Source organism: Argopecten irradians, chromosome 12, assembly GCF_041381155.1.
Source record: "Argopecten irradians isolate NY chromosome 12, Ai_NY, whole genome shotgun sequence".
Taxonomy (NCBI): domain Eukaryota; kingdom Metazoa; phylum Mollusca; class Bivalvia; order Pectinida; family Pectinidae; genus Argopecten; species Argopecten irradians.
Genome location: NC_091145.1, coordinates 4,997,276 through 5,018,763, shown reverse-complemented (window position 1 = coordinate 5,018,763; position 21,488 = coordinate 4,997,276). Strand labels below are relative to the sequence as shown.

Genomic DNA, 21,488 nt, shown 5'->3' with positions numbered 1-21,488 from the left:
TGGCACTCTTTTTATGAAAAGAAAAGTTTTTTTAAATCTCTGTCCTCTTTGAAATATATTTTATTCTTATGATAACTATGTTGCAATATACAGGTGAGCGATGCAGGCCCACTGGTCCTCCTGTTTTTGTAAGGGATGAAAATAGGATTCAACAAAATTTGAAAATGCAAGCAAATTCAATACCAATTTCAAAATAGATAAAGATGGATAATTCATTTAGGCCTAGCAGAAATTTAAACTATCTTATATAATTAACATGTAGTTAAAGTTTCTGGTCCTAGCCAATCAGATATAATGAAATTATTAGTAAAATTTTCTTAGTTGACTATATTTGAATGATTAAAAGATAATTTTAATTAAACGTTTAAAACAAAAACAGAAAAAAAAAGAAATCTAGCGAAAATGATAAAAATAAAAAATAAATCGACTCCCCTCTGAGACGGGTCGAACCCAAACTTCCAGTTCAACCTTACAATTGAAAACTTCAGAGGTGTTCCGAAAGTTTCCTGGCCGGACACTTACTTCCGCTTTGGTCCAGGAATTGCTGTGAAAATGGTGGGTGGTTTCTCTCATATTATCAAACATTTATCAATATTATTACCCAGTTAAATGGTTTACGGTTGCAAATGCTAATGTCAGTTTAGTCCCCCAATTGATTAGCATTCTTATTGAAGCAACAAAAGATATAAAATTGCTCCGTAACGTTGCTATATTTCCACAGTACGGAAGTAATACAAAATCATGATGGACTCGAGACCGGGTCCGCTGACTCACGAACTGGTCATATATCTTGCCATTACTTCAATACGTGTTGGTTTAGAGTTTATATCACAAATACAAAAAACAATAAGGATGCTTATGTATGCCAGTTCTGAGGAGAAATGTTGTATTTTGGACAGAGAAAACGATATATCACATTATCATCATTGTAATTTGACAAAACTCGCATCGCTACCTACACAGGGATATGATAATATACAAATAATAATTAGATTAATAACATAGTTGAAAACCTAATGTGTAATAACAACAGAGGCCGATGTTCGCAGGTCCAATATTTGAACCCCGATTTGGCCGCTACATTTTGTAACTCTACCATAGCCACTCCCATAGCACGAGAGTCGATTGGCTAGTAAGTCGATTTCAAATGGGATATTGTTTTGCATGTCTGTCGACATTGTTGAACAGAATGTAATGTTTCAAAAGTGTCTTGTTTGGCAATACCTCTAAAATCATTTATTGAGTATGTATCACCATTATAGCTCAATAACAGGAGAGGAGAAAATGTAGCGGCCAGACCAGGATTCGAACCCGGGACCCTCCGAACACTAGCTGATCGCTCTACCGACTGAGCTACCTGGTCACCGATGATCGACCCAGTCCAATCCCGCAACACTCCTCCCTCCTGTCTTGAAGTCTTTGCCCCCGAAGACGTACAAGACCCTTCCAAACACCACCACCGTGGGTTAGCGGCCAGACTGGGATTCTGTAACAGGAGAGGAGTGGGTTAGCGGCCAGACTGGGATTCGAACTCGGGACCCTCCGAACACTAGCCAAGTGCTCTACCGACTGAGCTACCTGGTCACCGATGATGGACCCAGTCCAATCCCACTACAGCTCTGACAGCTGTAATTTAACCAATTAACCAGTCGCCTTTTATAATCATGCAATGGGGACAGCAGGTATAATTCTAACACACTATTGACCTGTAGCCTACAAGTGTAGTGCTGAGGGGGGTCTCCTAGATTGAAGAAATAAGTCATAATTAACTAGATGTGCTGGAGTTATTGCCCCTTTATCATTTTTGATCACCACTTTGGAATGATATAGATTTTATCAAATTTTTTACTACATGTTAATATTGTGAAGATGTTGAATAACTTTACTAGAGTTTTTCTATATATAAGGCCAACAAAAAAATGTCTGTTTAGGGTTACCCGACCAACCCTAATTTTTTACCCCCGAGTTGGGATTTCGATCTCACGAGTCCGGTTCCAGTCATTGTTTTAGAGAGAAAGACACTAAAAAAAAATTCCTCCCAACCTACCGACCCTATTTTTTTTGGCCAATGTATACCTAACAGTTAACCTGGTACATTATGATAACTATTTTATTTCCAGTCGGCGACACTCAAACCCTACCTTAACACAGTGCGGCACACCCTCACAAGTGCCATGTGTCTACAAAACTTCGACTCCCAAATGGTGGAAAGACACAACAAGCCTGAGGTGGAAGTCAAGTATGTTGGATTTATTTTTAGTTTAATGTCTTTGAACATTGACATGATTATTATTAATTCAAGGATTGAAGTGTTTACTTTTAAAGCGGCAAAATAACACAGATGTAATATTTGATAACACATAAAGGGAAAGTACAAAAGTAGACTGACAAAAGCTTTGTTTAAGGGTCTATTCTGAAATACATTTTGGACTTGTATACAGCCTCATCCCCAATTGAAATTACAGTAGTCCTACTCACATTGGCAACCAAATTTCACAATTAATAGATCAATAGTTTATCCAACAATGTAGATATGAGGTGATAAAATTAAAAAAAAAAGAAAAATTAATTGTATGTTATAATTTCTTTTCAGTGAAGTGATAATGAACTTACACATTTTTATCATATTCTCGATTTCACCATTTACAATGTAAAATTCCTTATTCCAAAGTGCCATTTTTGATTTATAAGAATGATGGTAAGACCTAGCTGTCAGTCTGTGATAAACTTAACATACAACTTTTGTTTCAGGAGTAACAAGGAATTACTGCTGACACCAGTCGTCATCAGCAGAAACGACAAAGAGAAAGTCCTGATTGAAGGTTCAATTAATTCTGTGAGGATTAGCATAGCTGTAAAACAGGTAATTTAGAACAGCTGATGATTGTAAATTAGCAAACATTATGTGAGTTATAAGTAGAGAAAGTCCTGATTGAAGGTTCAATTAATTCTGTGAGGATTAGCATAGCTGTGAAACAGGTAAGTTAGGATAGCTGGTGATTGTAAATTACCGGGTAACAAAGATTGTGTGAGTTATAAGGAGTGTTGGAGATTCAACCTTTCTGTAAAACGTTTGGTGTAGTTTGTATGTGAGTTAATTGAAGATATCTCATACTTGAGTCTGTTTTTGTGAGATCATAGATAAAGATATAATCTTACAGTGGTATTCCAATCAAAAAGGTATACATATCTCAGCTGTCATAAAAGATTTTGGCTGTTCAGCAGGAGGCTTACAGAGTGCTGACCAACCAAAATCTTTCACAAGGATCATGCTATCCCCATCTTTGTACTTGGCAGACCTGCATCTTATTTCACTTAATTTCATTCCACCAATTTTGATGCATTACCACATTCTCGTAATAATGGCACTTTGGAAATGCTTTGGAAGTGTGAGAAAAAAATATGGAGGTAAGTCAAACATACAGTGTACGCATATGAGTTGTATAGGGTTATCTCAACCCTTGTGTAAGATTTTGGCAGTTGACACTCTGCAAGCCTCATACTGACCAATCAAAATCTGACACTCTGGTTGAGATATCCTTGTTCAATTGACAGACCCGTGAAACATTCTATTAGAATATTACCTAAAAGTCCACAACAAATTTACTTTGGCTTTAAAGTATTTGTGCTGTTAAAAATTTAGAGAAAGGAATAATTCATTTTGTCGTTTTTTTTTTATTAACAGGCAGATGATATTGAGAAAATTTTGTGTCATAAATTCATGAGGTTTATGATGATGAGAGCAGAAAACTTTGTAATACTTCGACGGAAACCAGTAGAGGTAAGATTGACCATAAAGTCAAATTCAGGTATATCCTTTCAGTAATTTGATTTTAATATTTGTAACATCATCTAATTTAGGAAAATAGGTGGGTGACATGACAATTTCAGATAAAAGATAAAAGTTAATCGGTACATGTCCTGGCCCAAAGAAAGCTAAATGTGTAATAAAGTTGCTGCAACTTAAAATGGTAGTAACTTTTACAATACAATTGAAATATGAATTTCCTTCATTGAGGGTGGGTATACAATATGTGGTCTATTACTTCAATATGGTCGTTTGCTAACAGATATTTACTTGTGATTTTATCTGCAGGGCTATGACATCAGTTTTCTTGTCACCAATTTCCATGCAGAGCAGATGTACAAACATAAACTTGTGGACTTTGTAATCCACTTCATGGAAGAAATTGATAAAGAAATAAGTGAAATGAAACTAGCGGTCAACTCAAGGGCACGTGTCAGTGCAGAAGAATTTCTCAAGCGATTTTAGTAAAAAATTAAAGGTAAGTACAATTTCTACCCCTAGCTATTTTCTTAAAGTTCTTTGATAAGTAAGAACTAATTATAGATTAAGTATTTACATATTCTTCATTTGTTAATTTACCCATCACATTCATTGTACTTTATGTCCCTTTCCTGAAACAAATGTTTTCAATATTTGACATTCAAAAGTTAAAATATAAAAACAGTGTAACATATCTAAATGCATAGCATCGATACCAGAATATTTAGCTACTATATCCATGTTTCTGGGTTATACAGGGTTGAAAATTACTAAAAAATAACGAAGGACAAGAGGCCCAGAGGGCCTGTATCGCTCACCTGGTTTGTAATGCCAAGTAATGTTCTGAATACAGGTTCATTGTTTCTTTTCTGAAGGAATTTTAATATTAACCTCTAAATCCCCTATTGGGCCCCACCCCTCCTTCCCCAGGGGGTCAGAGCCAAAATTTATACAAGTTCTGTTCCCCTTCCCCCAAGGATGTTAATGGCCAAATTTGGTCACAATCCAAGCAAAACTCTAGGACAAGTAGCGATTTATAGGATTTACCTTTATTTCCCCTATTGGGCCCCACCCGTTCTGCCCCCGGGGGGCCAGAGCCAAAATTTATACAAGTTCTGTTTCCCTTCCAAAAAGGATTATTTATGGCCAAATTTGGTTACATTCCATGCAGAACTCTATGACTAGTAGCGATTTAAAGGATTTACCTTTATTTCCCCTATTGGGCGCCCCCCCTCTCCTGCCCCCGGAGGGTCAGAGCCAAAATTTATACAAGTTCTGTTCTCCTACCCCCAAGGATGTTTATGGCCAAATTTGGTTACAATCCATGCAGAACTCTAGGACAAGTACCGATTTTTAGGATTTACTTATAATTCCCCTATTGGGCCCCGCCCTTCTGCCCCCCGGGACCAGAGCCAAAATTTATACAAACTCAGTTCATATTCTCCCAAGGATATTTCTGGCCAAATTTGGTTACATTCCATGCAGAACTCTGACTAGTAGCGATTTAAAGGATTTACCTCTATTTCCCCTATTGGGCCCCGCCCCTCTTGCCCTTGGGGGATCAGAGCCAAAATTTATACAAGTTCTGTTCCCTTTCCCCCAAGGATGTTTGTGGCCAATTTTGGTTACATTCCATTCAGAACTCTAGGACAAGTAGCGATTTAAAGGATTTACCTCCATTTCCCCTATTGGACCCTGCCCCTCCTTTTCTTCTATTCCACAGAACTAAAGAAATTATTATGTATTCCAAGATCTACGTACAAGCAGGGCGTCGCTGGACCACGTCACATACAAATGCTCCGTGAATAGAAGTATAAGTGACGAGAACTTGTTATTATATCAAATTATTTTTACCATTATATTTCATGTTATTATTGGATACATGTATGATCAGGTTACATAATGGTCAAATACATGATATTTGAAGAGTATTTAAAATCATCTTGACAAAGATGTCTGATATCGTGTAGGTCAATCTGAAGACCGCTGTAGTTTAAGGATTGTGTCTCTAACAATTAAACTAATATATATTTTCATATTATAGAGATATCTGCCTTTATGAGTAGGTATTAATTGATATATATCATGTTTTAATGAGTATAACATTATATATTCGCTCACAAATTAATGCAGTCACAGTTGGTACTTGCCCTTAAGGGAGATAACTCTGTAATATAAAAAGACGATAGGACTTGATAGAAAAGTCATTGTTCAAATAATTTTGTGAATTTAATAAAAATCATTTAAACTTAATGGTTAGTTACTCTAAGAATGTAAATATAATTACATTCACACCATCTCACAGATTTGAAGTGCTGATGAAGTTTTCATTTATGATATTTTGCAAGATAGCAATTTTCGTTTTACTCTGGGATCCAGCACTTTGCATTAAAGAATATATCATTATTTCATTTCCGATGAAGTCATGTTTGAGACCTTAATATTCTCTATATGGTGCCACAGATATTGTGAACTATTAACGCAGCATTTTTTTTGTTCATACTATACAAAGAACAGGTGTTTTACTTGGAGAATTCATAACACATGTGTTTAGGTATTGTAGCTCAACTGATTTCTGCAGATGTCCATATTTTCATGTCTGACCATTTTTAAAGTTTGTCTGATTGTATTAACAGTTATTAGTGTAGATATTCTGTACAGCCAGTCATATTTGTTTGGATATTTTTCACAAGTTCACAGCTTATAGCTATAGTTGCACAAAATTTTGATCCATGAAATATTTAGAAATAGGTGAATTGTAGAAATACCCCCGTAGCCAGATCGCAAAATTTTGGTATGCTGAAGTTTACTTTTCTTGTGCAAAATCACTAAAATTATGAACTGCCAAAATTGTTAGCTATACACTTATTATGGCAAAGACCTACAGTACTTGAATTTTGTGTCAATTGGTTAAAGTCTGATTTTCAAGAAGAGGTGAAAACTAACAGCACATGAAAATAAGTTCGTTTTCAATACTCTCTTCACCTGTGATACACCTGTCGATATTGGTTACCTGTACGCAGAGGTCCCACTAGAACAATTTGTATAGACAATACCTTTTGTACTTTGATGTAAGTATTATGTATGTACAGTGTACCTTTGAATTATATTTATGAAATATTCATCTTCTGGAAGTTAAGTGAAATTATAAACTTCCAAGTGCTTAATGAAATAAATTTTTAACATAATTGATTTTACTTTCATTTGTTTTTGAAATACTGAAATGGAGCAAGTTAGCACTGTTACCAATCCATATTTAGTCTATTCATTATGTGGAGTTAAATTCCCTTGTAAGCAGATACATGTGTGTATATACCAGTTGATTGTTTTGCCATTTGTTAATGAAGATTACTTTTGAGATAATAATTATTATAACCAAAGTCCATGTACATGCTTCTTAGAGTACATAACTCTGCATAACAAAAGGTTTCAATCTATGGCAGCTTTTCTTTTTAGAATATTGAGAAACAAAGCGGTCTGTGCTGATGTTAGTCATTGGGAAATGCATCCTACTGATTGGTATTGGTACTATGCAAAGTATTTTCGGATATAATGTTCGTTAAAAGCCAGAGTAACAACAAGGAGACGTCACTTGGAATTATCTCCCCAGTCTTTCGCCGCAACAAATGCCAATACGCAGGTCTTGCTTACATCAATATTAATGGCTCCAAACAGTTGAATAGTCACCAAATTATATAAACTGCACAACCTCTTATACATCATTGCTTTGAGTATTAATGTAGTAAATAATAGATGATTGGATTTTATTTGTTTAATGTCCTATTAACAGCCAGGGTCATGTAGGGACGTGCCAAATTTTGTTGGTGGAGAAAAGCCGGAGTACCCGGAGAAAAAAACACTGACCAGTGGCTGGCAACTGCCCCACATGGGATTCGAACTCACAACCCAAATGTGAAGGGCCTGTGGTAATGTGCCTAGACATCTTAACCACTCGGCCACTGTGGCCCCAAAATGATAGATGAATGTACATTTGAAAATAACTCTGTTTTAACAAAAATATTGTGTTCAAAAATAATTTATTAAATCTGATTACATACAAAAGAATTGAAACAAGTTGCTAAATAATGCTCACATCATCAACACAACAGAATATAACTTGAGCTTAGGTCAAATTAGTTATTAAATGATTTAATTTTTTGGGAAATATTGTATCACATCGTAGGATATAATGAATGATAATATTAAATGATACAAATTAATTTTTATCTATTACTTATAATGTATCAAACCCCTGTGACATTAATCACTGCAAAAGAGGTCATACTCTTACTTGACTTCATAAATAGTAAATATGATAGATATTTCTCTGCATTCTAATATATAAAGAGTTACTTCCCTTCATTTCCCTCTGTAGTAATGACAGGCTGTTTTTCGATTATATGGTTCGACTGGTTGGACCTAGTTGCTCGTTTATGAATTAAAGACGGACCTGGTTATTTTATATTGCTTTCAGAAGAGCCTTGACAAAGCCCTCATAAGCCTGTATCCGTCCGTCAGGATTTATACTTGCAATAATGACTTTAACAAACGGTCGAACCAGTTGTTCCGAATAAACCAAAATGGCCACAGTGTTAAGTAAAGGAGAAGTAACTCTGACAGATCAGAATGTAAACTATAAGGTACATGTATATACAGTATACTTAGAATTACTGGTAACTGATGTTCACATTTTGGACAAAGTGAAAGTAAAAGTGCACCAGTAGTATATACCATAATCTGATCTGTGGAATGGTTGACAGCAACCTTGATAAACATTAAGCAGTCAAACAGGTGGGACTAACTCATTAAGAGAATATGAGAGTCCATTGATATGTCACTACACAAAAATTGTTAATTTCACTAGAGCATCTGATTCTCAAAAGATCCTTCTTCAATACTATTGTAAATGTAATCTAAAGAAAAATCAGGATAAAATTTTGAAACTTCGAGCTATTCCAGCAAAAGATACTCCCATCATGCACACTATGCATGAATTTTCTGCATTGACACTCACTTTACTTTCTAATCATTTTGTGAATATTCATACAGCCTCCACACTGAATTCCTACATTTAATCTGCAGAAAATAGATCTCTCATATCATATCCACAACACACACAAAATTATTAGAAAGCACATTTATAGTTTTTACTCAATTACTTTGTAATAATGATGCATGCACATTCTAGTACACGTAAATAATACCAGTGAATACATAAAGCAAATAAGAAACAAAAATGTATTCAAAAACTGGTAGATTGCTTGGCAATTGAAAGATTGAAAGACAACAAAATCAGAAAATACATGATATGATACTTAAAGTATCACTTCTCAATTCAGGTTTATTACGTATCAATGGGATTTAGGCTAAACAATATTCAGGTAGGATGAGATCATGGATCCAAGTTCTCATACTTTAGAAAAGATAATCTTTGCAATATTCTGGCAAGATTACGCAGAAGTTTCATAAAGGAAAACTTTTTTTATATTAACTATTTCCGGATTATTCCCAGGAAAGGTGTCATCCAATCCCGCTAGTCGATATTGAGAAAAAATTGAAATGTGAGAACATCTATACACAACAGATAAAGCCTGACAGCTTAATTCATTCAGCCCTAAAATTTCATAATGGACTGATCTAGTCTTTGATTTAGAAGAGCCTAAATGTGTCTTGAGGGGTGAATGAGTTAAAGTAATGGACTCTTTGGGTATATTCAATAACAGAAAACATTGTAGAAAAACAAAAGAGAAAAATAATTTGATTTCTCTAAGTGCGTTAGACCTATTTACCCGACAGGTAAATATAAGTCATCACAACAGGTACAAACAAGACTCACAGTCTGTAGGCATCACACACAAGTATCTAATTATATCACAAAGCCCTGAGATTTCATGCTCGATTTCAAAGGACACTGACATTTTAACATTTAACCTCAGAAATTATTTGAGAGGTTGAAAAAAATATGATAATTTTTACAGCAATACTACAGGTTTTTCCCAAAACAAGCCCCTTTCAACAAGATACTTCATTTTTTAACACTTCTTTTTCAAAGAACAAATAGCCAAAATAAAAAGGGGTTCAGGAGCATCAATCAAATGCCTTTCATAATCTTCATTCTGATAATCTATAAAAAGGAACTTGTTTGAGGATAATCTCTGCCGTACATTTTTAGAAAGTCTTTAAGAGTAACATGCATCAATTATCGGGAGCAAGCCAGTTGAGTGCCTTCATTGTTACTTCGTATCCAAGGAAACAAGCCTAAAACAGACAGAAATTCACATTAAACAGAAATGAATACAATTAGAGTCAACCTGTCTAGTAAGATCACACAAAATACAAGAGAAAAGTGGCTATAAATGGCCATTTGGGACCTGTAGAAAATGGTTTTAATATGCAGGTGGTCTTTATACAGAGGTGGTCTCTAAGGCAGGTTTTACTGTACAATAACCAATATTAAACTCAATGAAGAGGTAAGAAAATCCATTTAGGGCAGAAATTGACACATTTCAAGTCTATTACTCTATCCATTGTCCTTTTGATTCAAATACCTTCATGAGCATGGTTTTCCGGAAAGAAATTTTATAAGCTAACTGACTAGGATTCCATTCTTTAAACAGAAGCTTTATGACTTGTATTGAAATCACCAGTGCGTAAATTTCAAATTTCTTGAACAGCCACCTCAAAGTTTCTAAATCATGTCTAATAATATGGGTCAAAAAAAGTAATATCAACGGTATATTCCGGGTAACACAGGATGGTATGTCTGAAGGATACAAATTCTTCAACTAGTAAATATGAGGCATGCAAGGCAAGTTATCCTTACCATGTCAGTTAACAGGATATCAATAAATTTTACCTAATTTTCTAACGATGAAATTTTGTGTAACCAATACATAATCTATAACACAGTCCTTGGGTATCTCATGCCCACCGCCCTAAGGTTCAGTATAAAATGATACATGCATAATTATGATGAAATATTTCTCAGCATCCTACTTACAGCATTAGCGGGGAATGCTCGGAGCATGACGGGGGTAAATCCTTTGTACAGGGACATGAATCCCTCCTCTCTCATCAGCTGTTTGTACACGTCACGGATACCATTGGGGTAGGTACCAGCAGGGGCTACAAACAATAGCCAACAAACAATGGAGATTATCCAGCAATATAATATATAAAACTTTACTCTAGAAATGCAAATTTTTTGTCACTATGAAGCAATTTTTTTCTTGAATCAAAATCTGTATGTAATCTTTTTCAATTAATGTCCAGTGTCTGCAACAAATTTCCCATATTATCTTGACTTTTTTACTGTCCAAATTTAACACAACACAGGTGCAGATTTTGGTGCCTGGTTGAGATTCTGTCTGTTTTCACTGGCTATAGCTGTGAATTACTTGACTGGATATAACATTTTATTTGTATTAGACCTGACCAGTTTTTCGATTGAAAACTACTCAGAGATTTATAAGCATGTTGAATGAGGTAAGTGCCGAATGGCAGCTCCGGCTGCTTCCACTCACCAGTCTGCAGTCTGGACTTGAGTACATCTGCAGGGAGACATACACCCCAGTTACAGATGCCTGCCACACCACCGGCAAATAAAGTTCGTCCTACACTGAGGTCCTCACGACTGTAAACGAAACAAGTTACATCTGTAGATCACATCGACTATGTCTGAAAAATTCTTATTAAATTATTCTCACATTTGATCAATTATCTTTTTTCTAATGCATGTATAGTATATATATTATCCAATATAGTTGTTATTTATGCAGATCAAAACATTAGTGGTTTTAAATTTCAATGATCTGGTTTTCATGGTATGTATACCAATATCCGATTCATCTATTTATCAATATTTCACGGATCAAATTTTCGTGATCATATCAATTATCTGTAGAATCATGAAAATATCAGTCACTCCATGATTTAAGTGTCGGACATTCCACCACAAACTCTTTACCTATTACCTATATATTAAAGATGCTCCACCGCCGACATAGCATAAATGATATTCACTATTTGAATAATAATTGGTGTATTATCGTATAAAATATATGTCTAATTAACACAAAAAATACTATAAAATAATTTATTTTGCCTTTGGTGCATGCGCAATCAGTACTTCATTCCATATAGGATATAGTGTGACGGAATTTTTTCGGGATGCAATTAATTATTTTTCATATTTTTAACTTGAAGTAAAATTAGAAGCTCATACAAAAGTAACTTTTGTAACTCAAGAAAAATACTAAATCGTCTTCTCCTGTTTTTTATAGTGAAAAAAAAAAAAACCATTTGTCGGCGGTGGAGCATCTTTAATTAGGATTGTGAAATATACCCCCGGGTAAGTTTCAATAGACAAATGCTTTAGAAGCTGCCCTGGATATTCAAACCTTCAACTTTGAACTTTGACTGTATTGACCTTTGACCTACCTTCCTCCTTTCGGTGTCAATGTGTGCTGTAGATACTCGTAGCTCATGAAATACATTCCACTAGCTGGTATATCTGAAAGTAAAACAAAATAATTAATAACATTCTGAAACATAAACTACTAAGTATATGTATGCAGCATGTGATACCTACATGTACATATATCCCTCGATACAGGATATTGATCTTTAAGAATCACACATTTTAGTTGACACAGTTCAGATGAAGTCTAACCCTTATTTACACACTCTGGTTTGTCTAAAGTCCTAAGATATCATTTGCTACTGTATAAGTTATTTTTATATAACTTTTATATTAAAGTTGGAATAATTGAGGATTTCAAATGAGGAAATTCTGAATTCCTGCAGTATAATTTCATATTACAACAATGTCCTGGCATGTTCCCAATTTCACAGCAGTATACAGTGTAAATGAAATTTTTAACAACATTTTTTTATAAATACATGTAAATATACCAAGTTCAAGCAACCCAAAATGCTTATGTCCTTCTTTCAAGTAAAAATTCTGAGACTGTACCATTGATAGTAGGACCTACCTCTGAGCAGTGTTGCTGCAGTTCCCTTATAAATACTCCTAATTCCACCTTCCTTGTATAGCTGCTTGGCACAGTCCACAGGACCGGCATACTTCTTCACCTTAGAATCAGCCTGAATCTGTAACAAAACATTAGGTACATTACTTTGTATCACTATCTACCTAAAAATAATCTACCAGGTAAGTATTATTCTGTGTTTGCACAATACAGAGTTAATGCCCTTGAGTGAAGGTATTGATTGTGAGGTCATGTGTTTGCAAGCGTAACATAATAATTTTCAGAGTAAATGACGCAAATTTCTCTCACAAAATAATGACGTCACTATGACATGACAACCTACACAGAAGGGAGGTAACTCCTGAAATATGCAAAGAATTGCACAAATAGACTAATGTTTATAGTAATCAGGGCTGACCATTATTAGGACATTTGCCTGACCCCAGGGGAGACTGTATAATACATGTACATGTTCTGTACGTACCTGTAGAAGACATTTGATCCTCTCCCCGGGAGTCATGATACCTGTAGTAAATACTCCGGCCAGTCCTCCAGCCATGAAGATTTGTGCATACCTATATGAAGCAAAGGCCAAAAATTTTAATCTCATTTCAATAAATTCAAATATATTTACATTTTCTTTGCAACTCACTATGCAACCTTATCAAAAGCAGTTGGCATTGTTCAGTGCATGACTGCAAGCTATTTTTTGACGTCATTGACATTGTGACATCACAATTGTCATGTCATGCCTGTTGAGATGATCTTTTGAAATAGTTATCAAATACAGAAGAAATGATGCTCTTATTTATGTTATTAATTAACGGTAAAATATTCTGAAGAAGAAGACATTCCAGTAAGTAGTTATTACAAGAAAATGGTTCATGGGAGATAACTCCTTTACAGATTATATAAATTACTAGTATGATGATATTTTAATGATAAACTGACAATTGTAAAATCTGCTTTAAAATATAACTTTAATGAATAATCACATTCAGAATCTTGATGCTTCCAGTTTAACATAACATTAACATTAATACACAACTTACGTTAGTGAGTCACCCGGCTGTTTTTGCTGTAGTCGCTTTCCGACTCCAAAGCCAAAGAAACAAATGGCAAACATTGGAGCGACCCCCATCAGTGGTGCAGCCATGCCTTTGTAGAGTCCAAAAAAACCCTGAAAGATTACAATATTATTGCATCATGGCGAATCTGATTTCTGACCCAGACCTACATGTAGTCCTAAATGTATAAAATGGATTTTAACGCTGTAGCAATTAAGAATATTATGTTGATTTTAATTTTGAGGCGATGTTTATCCTCATAACCTCAACAATATAAGCATCTATTCCTTATATTTACAGTTTTTCAAGTAAATGAATATTATTTAATCCTGCGGCAGTTGCATATTTTTTTTATTAAAATACCCATATTTTTTTCTCTCCCGTCATTGTCAACAAATTCGATTGAACAGCTGATTGGAATCGAGTCATTCATATGTTCCCGCCAAAGGTGGGGTCATGACCCCACGTTGCTACGCCATCGACTATTCACGTAACAATAGAATCGCCGCGCATGTTGTGCTAACATTATACACTGATAATGATGATACTAGAAAGCATGGTTATTGAGTCCATGTCAGTGCAAATTGTAAATATTATAAGATATAACAAACTGTTCAAGATTTTAACAATTTATTGAGGACAAGTCATTAGATGCTTTATGGTCTGAATCATGTCAAACAATAAACCAATTTTCTTTCATACCTACGGGTGTAATACTGGCTGGTCTAGGGCAATATACTCATGCCACCTGAGTCTGTATTGAATGGCTAACCATGCAATAAAGCCTCGTGGCGTCACTGCGTCAACAAAATCTCTATTTCCTCGGTAAAATATTTAAAAATTTTTCACAAACATGACTGGTTTCACTATAACAGATGCAAACTACGGAATTTGTGTTGAAAATATTGCACGTAATTTTCCATGTATTGAAAAGTGACTTCGAATTTATTTCAAAATGGCTGGATATTATAGTTGTTAAATTGCAATAAAACGTCGAGGTATGAAAGAAAAATACTCTTCATGCTCATCTGAATGTTTACATTACTATGTAGTGCTTATGCACTCTTCAATTTGTCTAGACACTTGAAATTTGAAATGATATGAGCGACAACCACACACAAGGGAATGAATTTAACAAGTTGGCTATGATTTTTTTGCATGTTTTGCAATTTCCTATCAGCTAACTTTATACTTTGGTTTATCATAGTGTCGGAAAATTCTGACGGATCTCGATTACAGATTTCTTAATCGTTTAATTAATCAAACACTTCAAACCAACGATACTCGACGAACTTGATTAATCGGAACACCACTAGTTAGCATATTATACGTACTACTGATTGTCCCAATCAATATTTTTCAGGATGATCAGGACGTCCCAATCATACTTCCTGATCGTACTGGCAGGGACAGCTGGATGGCGGCCAAATGTGCCATGTGCTGTTGAAAACTACATAGCACAATTGCCATAACTCGGAAGGCAGACAGAACAAGGACAGCCATTAATTACCTCTTTTTGCACAGTCTTGAGAGCACAGTCCAGAGTTCCCTTGTAGAGTGGGCTTTCTCCCGGGCCTGGTTTAGGCATGGTCTGCACACGCACCTGAAGATCAGAAAAAAAAACTTAATTGATAAAATGTCTACCCTTCAGGTATATTGTAGGGCGTAAGAATTGAATAGATAATATCAACACTGCTTATGGTATCCTAATTTACAATCAAAGTTTTTATATATTATATATTTTTTAAGATATTTCTTCGACTTGATACTTTTATTTTCTTTGACAATGACCAATTTACCTGACTTTTGGCCTTTAGGAGAATATTTACCCCAGTGATAAAAACAAAGCAATGAAAAAATGTAAAGACCTTAAGGTAGGTCCATACTTTTGAAAATCGCGCCAATTCATTTGACGCTATACCGGAAGTTGCGGAGGTTGTTTTGAATTCCAGAATGGTTTCCGATACGCCACGACATCACACTTGAATATTTTTTCAATAGGTGAAAATTGTCTACAGATAATATTGAATGTTTAAAATCATTAAATAAATCAAATAAAAGCAGTGAAGTGAAAATTATATGCTATCTCTGAGGTTTTTGCGGTCCCTGTCGTAAATGGGAATGGATTTTTAAACACCGGAAATACCGTTCGTTGCTATAAATCATAAGACGGGACCCGGCCGGACCGAAATTCCGGAATTCTAAAAAAATCGCATACGGATTTCCTTTAAACACACAATTTGGAGAAAATCATAAAAACAAACAGACATAAACCAGATATAATATCACAAAAACGTATGAACTGATGTGGAATGTTTTTTTGCGGCATGATTTTCAAAAAATAGTCAAATATAACCCATCTTAGCACTAGATGAAATGGGGGTAGGGTTGAGAGTTACAAACTTCAAGCTTACAAAATTGTGAAATTTTGATCGAGGACCCTGTGTTTTTATATGATATTTGAAAAACATATTACCTTGGGCATATCATATACAAATATTGTGAAATTGACATGGGTTTTCATTTCCTTTTTGGCCTATTCATTGATTTTTTACAGGCGAAAATATGGCAAAACATGGTAATTACGTATAGAAACGGTCCTGGGAAATAACAAAAATTAGTTAGCATTTGTAAAAATAAAATAGTTTTGTATATTGTTCTATCGTAAGAAATTTAGGACAAAAAATCAACAGGATCGAGACTACATTCACCCTAATATTACAGAAAACATAATTTAATGAATTTTTCTATTTTCGGTCAGCAAATTTGCATGGATGGTATATTTCAAGCTCAAATATCTCAAAAAGTAGTTCGAGAACACCCATTTATCTTCACAGATTTGAAATCTACATGAAAAATGCAAGAAAATAAGACCTGTTAGAAAAAAATGACATGGGTTTTTCCAAAAGTATTGAGCTACCTTAAGGACAACAAAAAAATATTATTTATAATTGTTATCCCGATTATCATTATAATTGATACCTAATCGGAAAGGCAACCAATTTCCGATAATCAATTATGAGATAAAAACAAAAGCTGAATTATGACTGAACATTGATGATGAAATCTCAATCAATTCCAAACACAATTCCATTTCGACAAAATCTGGTACTGCACTTTCGATATAGGTGAAGAATTTAAGCTGATACTTACCATGTAACACAAAAGCAAACTATACATGTAGGTACCTGGGTCGTTAAAAAAAATAACATGTTTTAATACATATATATGTAGTACAACATGTCATTTTTTTAAAAACGAACCAGGTACCTATGTGCAAACCTGTGACATTTTAGATATCAATATTTAGTAAAAAAAAAAAAAAAAGATAATTATCAAAATAGGGCATAATAGGTTTTGAGCTATGTAATTATCTTTCATTCCCTTCAATTATTCAATTTTCAATTTATTCATATATCTACAGGCAATGATGATTTTTAAAGGCAGTCATGGTCGGTGGACTATGCCAGTTGGTATCAACAATCAGCTGTTGTAGGCCTAGCTATTAACCTGTTACCAGTTTACATGTGTATTGTATAGCTAACAGTGTTAGGGTTCAAAGTCCATCACAAATAAAGATGGTCGTTTTCAATGTGTGCTTATCTCTTGGTGTCAGCATTTTTTTTTAATCTAAAGATAATGTCGTTTATAAGAATAACAGAATATCTTTTCAAGATTGAGTCGACCTGATCAATATCGCACCGGATCTACTGTGCAATGTTCTATAGGCCTAACGTGTTAGCAACTTGGACGATATTGTGCCCCGTTTCGACGCTAAAAATTAGCAGTCCAAATTTTTATAATTTTCGGTTACCTTTATAGTGTCAAGAGGATGTCCTGCAAATACACAACATACTCCCCCAGCACCTCCAGCGATGAAATCTTTGAGGGGACTTGGCTTTTTTCCCATGGTTAGTGATTTTTGGAACTTTTGCAGCGCTTGCCGGTGACCAGTGTCGAAAGATAACCGGAAGTTGAAGAGTTATGGGCCTTAGTATCTTTGAAGACTATTAAGGCTGCACACGCTGCAATATGGAACAAAAATCACGACCTCAAGAAAAGGCTTAGTTACTTTGAAATGTTCCCGTCAATTGAATAAAATGTTGAAAATAGTTTTAGTTTTCTGTTTTGCTCCTCCTTGAATTCATTTTCATCACTTTTTACCTCCCACCACTGACGGCCACACTTTTGTGTTTCAGTGATTGCATGGTCAGTTTTTCTCTCCTGGGTCGTTTTCGTTTATTCGGAACAACCGGTTCAACCGTTTTTAAAAGTCATTATCTCAAGTATAAATCCTGACGGACATGCAGTTTATGATACAGGCCTGTGATGGCTTTGTCAAAGCTCGTCTGAAAACGATATATAAAAATCATCAGGTCCGTCTTTAATTCATAAAAAAACTTGGTCCAACCAGTCAAACCGCATTATCGAAAACGGTCCTAAATTGCCTTCAGTTTTTCAATGAGATAAATTGTAGTTCAAGGATTGATATATCTACAGTGAAAGCTTCCCTGAAGTTGTGTTGCAGAACCAGAACATCGGCGCTGTAATTGAAGTATCCACTGGAGTTTAGAGGATTCGCCTGAAGTATCGAGGATGCTTTTTCAGTGTGAATTAATTTCGCTAGATTCTATTTAGTGTGCTGGTTGATTTTGCATTGACGCATTGGCGTCACACGAAAAGCGACAATGCGACAGTGCGCCATAAGACAGCGCGATAATGCGTCATGTGACAGTGCGATAAAGCGCCCAGCGAAGAGCGACAGTGAGTCGTGCGAAGACAGACAGTGCGTTATATGAAGAGTAACAGTGCGACAACGCGTCATGCGAATAGGCGACAATGCGCCCTGAGACAGTGCGCCGAGCAAAGAGCGACAATACTCCATACTAAAAGTTACATAAAAGATAAATGTACATGATAAAATACGGAATACTTGAACGAATGAATAGTGAACAGTAAATTGATAAATTAATGAAAATATTGAAATATAGAGTTTGTGAATGAATAAATTATAGGATGAATAAATATCAGAATGTAGAATGAAATGAAAGTAAAAAAAATGAGTGAATGCTACAGATATATGTATGTGTTTGTTGAATGAGAGCCCTCTTGCTATAGAGGACATAAAAAAATTAAACGGATAACGAAGCCAGGGTCCTAACCCTGGCAGCCATCTGCCTACATAAATGCTGTATTATTATCGTGTATTCGATTATTTCGACAATACAGAGCATGTCATGAAGAAAATGGGGAACACGTCAATGAACCATTTTTTGGGACTGAATTATTTTATGTTGACCACGTTTACTACCAGGGGCTATCACACACCAATCAACATGTTTCAGAATAGAGACTGACTTTGTTAGTTAGTTGGATTGAACCTATAACAACTTTGTTTCCCCAAGTTGAATGCTTACAAACAAATCAGAGTGAGTTTGAGTAAAACCATCCCATCATACATATTCTAACACAAAGTTCATTTTTTCAAACTAAAGGCGGTCTAGCGTAAGACACTTCAGTAGTGATAGTGTTATCCATGGTCAGTTGCATCCTCGATATTCCAGGGGTTCCTATCACTTACGATCTCTACACAGGGGTTAAAAAATCACTTACGATCTCTACACCCCTGGACTATCTCATAGTGAAATTGAAGGCAGCTCAGCGGAAAACATTTGACCAATCACAGGCTAGCAAAGATTTCATTTGAAGACTACAGTGAGAGCGACGCCTAACATCAAAGCCACACAGTCAACCATAGTTTACCGCTATACACCTTTTTTGATGTACATCAGATGACAAAATTTCCTGTTCTGTTGCCTCCCGTTCTACTATGATAAAGTCCAGGGGTGTAGAGATCGTAAGTGATCGGAACCCCTGGAGTATCGAGGATGGATCAGTTGAAAATGAAATAATCTGACTGTTTCACGGCTTATAGGTGTTTCAGTTTTGCTAGGATTGAATATTAAAGATGCTCCACCGCTGACAAATGGTATTTTTTTCTCTATCAAAAACAGGAGCGAACAAATAACTATTTTTCTTCAGTTACAAAAGTTACTTACTTTAATCCATTACCACCATTGAAAAGTCTGAGCCTCTAATTTTACTTCAAGATAAATCTATCAAAAATAATTAATTACATCCCGAAAAAAATCCGTGGCACTTATGTCCTATATGTACTGATTGTGCATGCACCAAAGGCAAACTAAATTATTTATTGATGTTTTTTGTGTTAATTATTCACATATGAGCACGATTAAACACCAATTATTGTTCAAATGATGAGTATCGTTTATGCTCTATTGGCGGTGGAGCATCTTACACCACTTCTTTGACCTTACACACATTTTGCTGAGATTGGAACTAATATCCGCATTTATTCTTAGTGAATCTTTTGATTTATATTAGAGAAATATCCTCTGCAAAAAGTTTGTCTTCATAAAAATATCCTTAATGAATATAGGAAACAAGAGAGGCCAAGGATGGAGCCCTGCGGAACACCAGTCATAATATATTATAACTGGATAATTCCTTTCTGAAACGGTTTTTAATTCTTAAAATGGAAAGTTTTGAAAATGTAAAATGAGATTGATAATTTTGTAGAGCCCTTGTTAAAAAGTGTTTCTCCATATTCTTTATTTTCATATGATGAATTCTGTAATATTTATGATACAATAAGTAATTATCTTGAATATCATGGACATATATCTAGCATTTAAAATTATCTGTAAAATGTAAATGTATCAAATGAAAAATTATTTTACCCAATTATTCCTTTCAACCTTGATTAATATTGAAAAATAACCGTGGATTCCAAGATTTTTACAGAGTGCTAGTTAAAAATGATACGGCTATAACTGGCCAGCATAAATGGAGAACCTCTTTAGACTATGCTCAAGAAATGTGGAAACAAAAATGTACAATATACCCTTCATGTCTACTAATAATACTAAACTTCAGTTCAAAATTTACCATCATATTCTAACAACAAATACATATATCTTTGTAAAATTAGTCTTTCAAATAATCCTCACTTATGTTATGTGCAATAGAAAGGGAGACAATCACACATCTTTTTTGGGGAATGCTCTGAAGTTCAGAACTTATTAGCAAATTTTGAAAACCTGTTGGATATTCTTTTTATTCCTTTTGCTATTAATAAAGAAACTATGCTTTTTGGGAAACTAGATCAAAATTGTATATACCATAGGATTGATAATGGAATTGTTCTTTATATTAAACATTTTATTTACAAAACTAGATGCTTACATGGTTCATTAAATGTGACAGCTTTTTTAACTCTATTATAGAATATTACTATGTTCCAAAGTATATAGCTTTTGGTAAACGAGAAAAAAAATAGATTCAATAAAGGTTGGCAAAAATGATTAAAACTAGTTGAACTTGCAAACCCCTGACAGTTTGTCAAAACATATTGTTATTCATTTCGAGTTATGGTCGGATAAGAAATAAGGAATTCTAGACGTGTCGGTAACAAGTCGTTTCGGGAGTACCGAAAAGTTTACAACCTTATCTTACTATGTTTTACATTAAGTAAAGAATTACTTCATACTATGACGGTAGCCAAAAACGAGTCAGAAGCCCATAATTTCTACTTTCACTTTCACTTCGTTATATTTTATCTTA

General features: G+C 34.8%; 3 protein-coding genes across 3 annotated transcripts in view; 2 read left to right on the top strand and 1 right to left on the bottom strand.

Moving 5' to 3' along the window:
• LOC138336283 (glucose-6-phosphate 1-dehydrogenase-like) overlaps positions 1-21,488 on the top strand; it is a 104,620-nt gene that overhangs the window by 44,178 nt on the left and 38,954 nt on the right. The gene's annotated exons all lie outside the window — the stretch shown is intronic.
• On the top strand, positions 407-6,979 carry LOC138336724 (actin-related protein 2/3 complex subunit 4). Its single transcript, XM_069286279.1, has 6 exons — positions 407-555; positions 2,121-2,239; positions 2,752-2,863; positions 3,686-3,781; positions 4,097-4,286; positions 5,511-6,979. Exons 1-5 carry the CDS (start codon positions 553-555, stop codon positions 4,271-4,273), a joined length of 507 nt encoding a protein of 168 aa, XP_069142380.1. The 5' UTR covers positions 407-552; the 3' UTR covers positions 4,274-4,286; positions 5,511-6,979.
• On the bottom strand, positions 6,793-17,839 carry LOC138336723 (mitochondrial carnitine/acylcarnitine carrier protein-like). Its single transcript, XM_069286277.1, has 9 exons — positions 17,659-17,839; positions 15,355-15,447; positions 13,830-13,957; positions 13,262-13,352; positions 12,781-12,898; positions 12,227-12,299; positions 11,311-11,420; positions 10,788-10,912; positions 6,793-10,045 (listed from the first exon to the last, which is right to left on the bottom strand). The coding sequence occupies exons 1-9, from the start codon at positions 17,752-17,754 to the stop codon at positions 9,983-9,985; spliced, it is 897 nt and encodes a 298-aa protein (XP_069142378.1). The 5' UTR covers positions 17,755-17,839; the 3' UTR covers positions 6,793-9,982.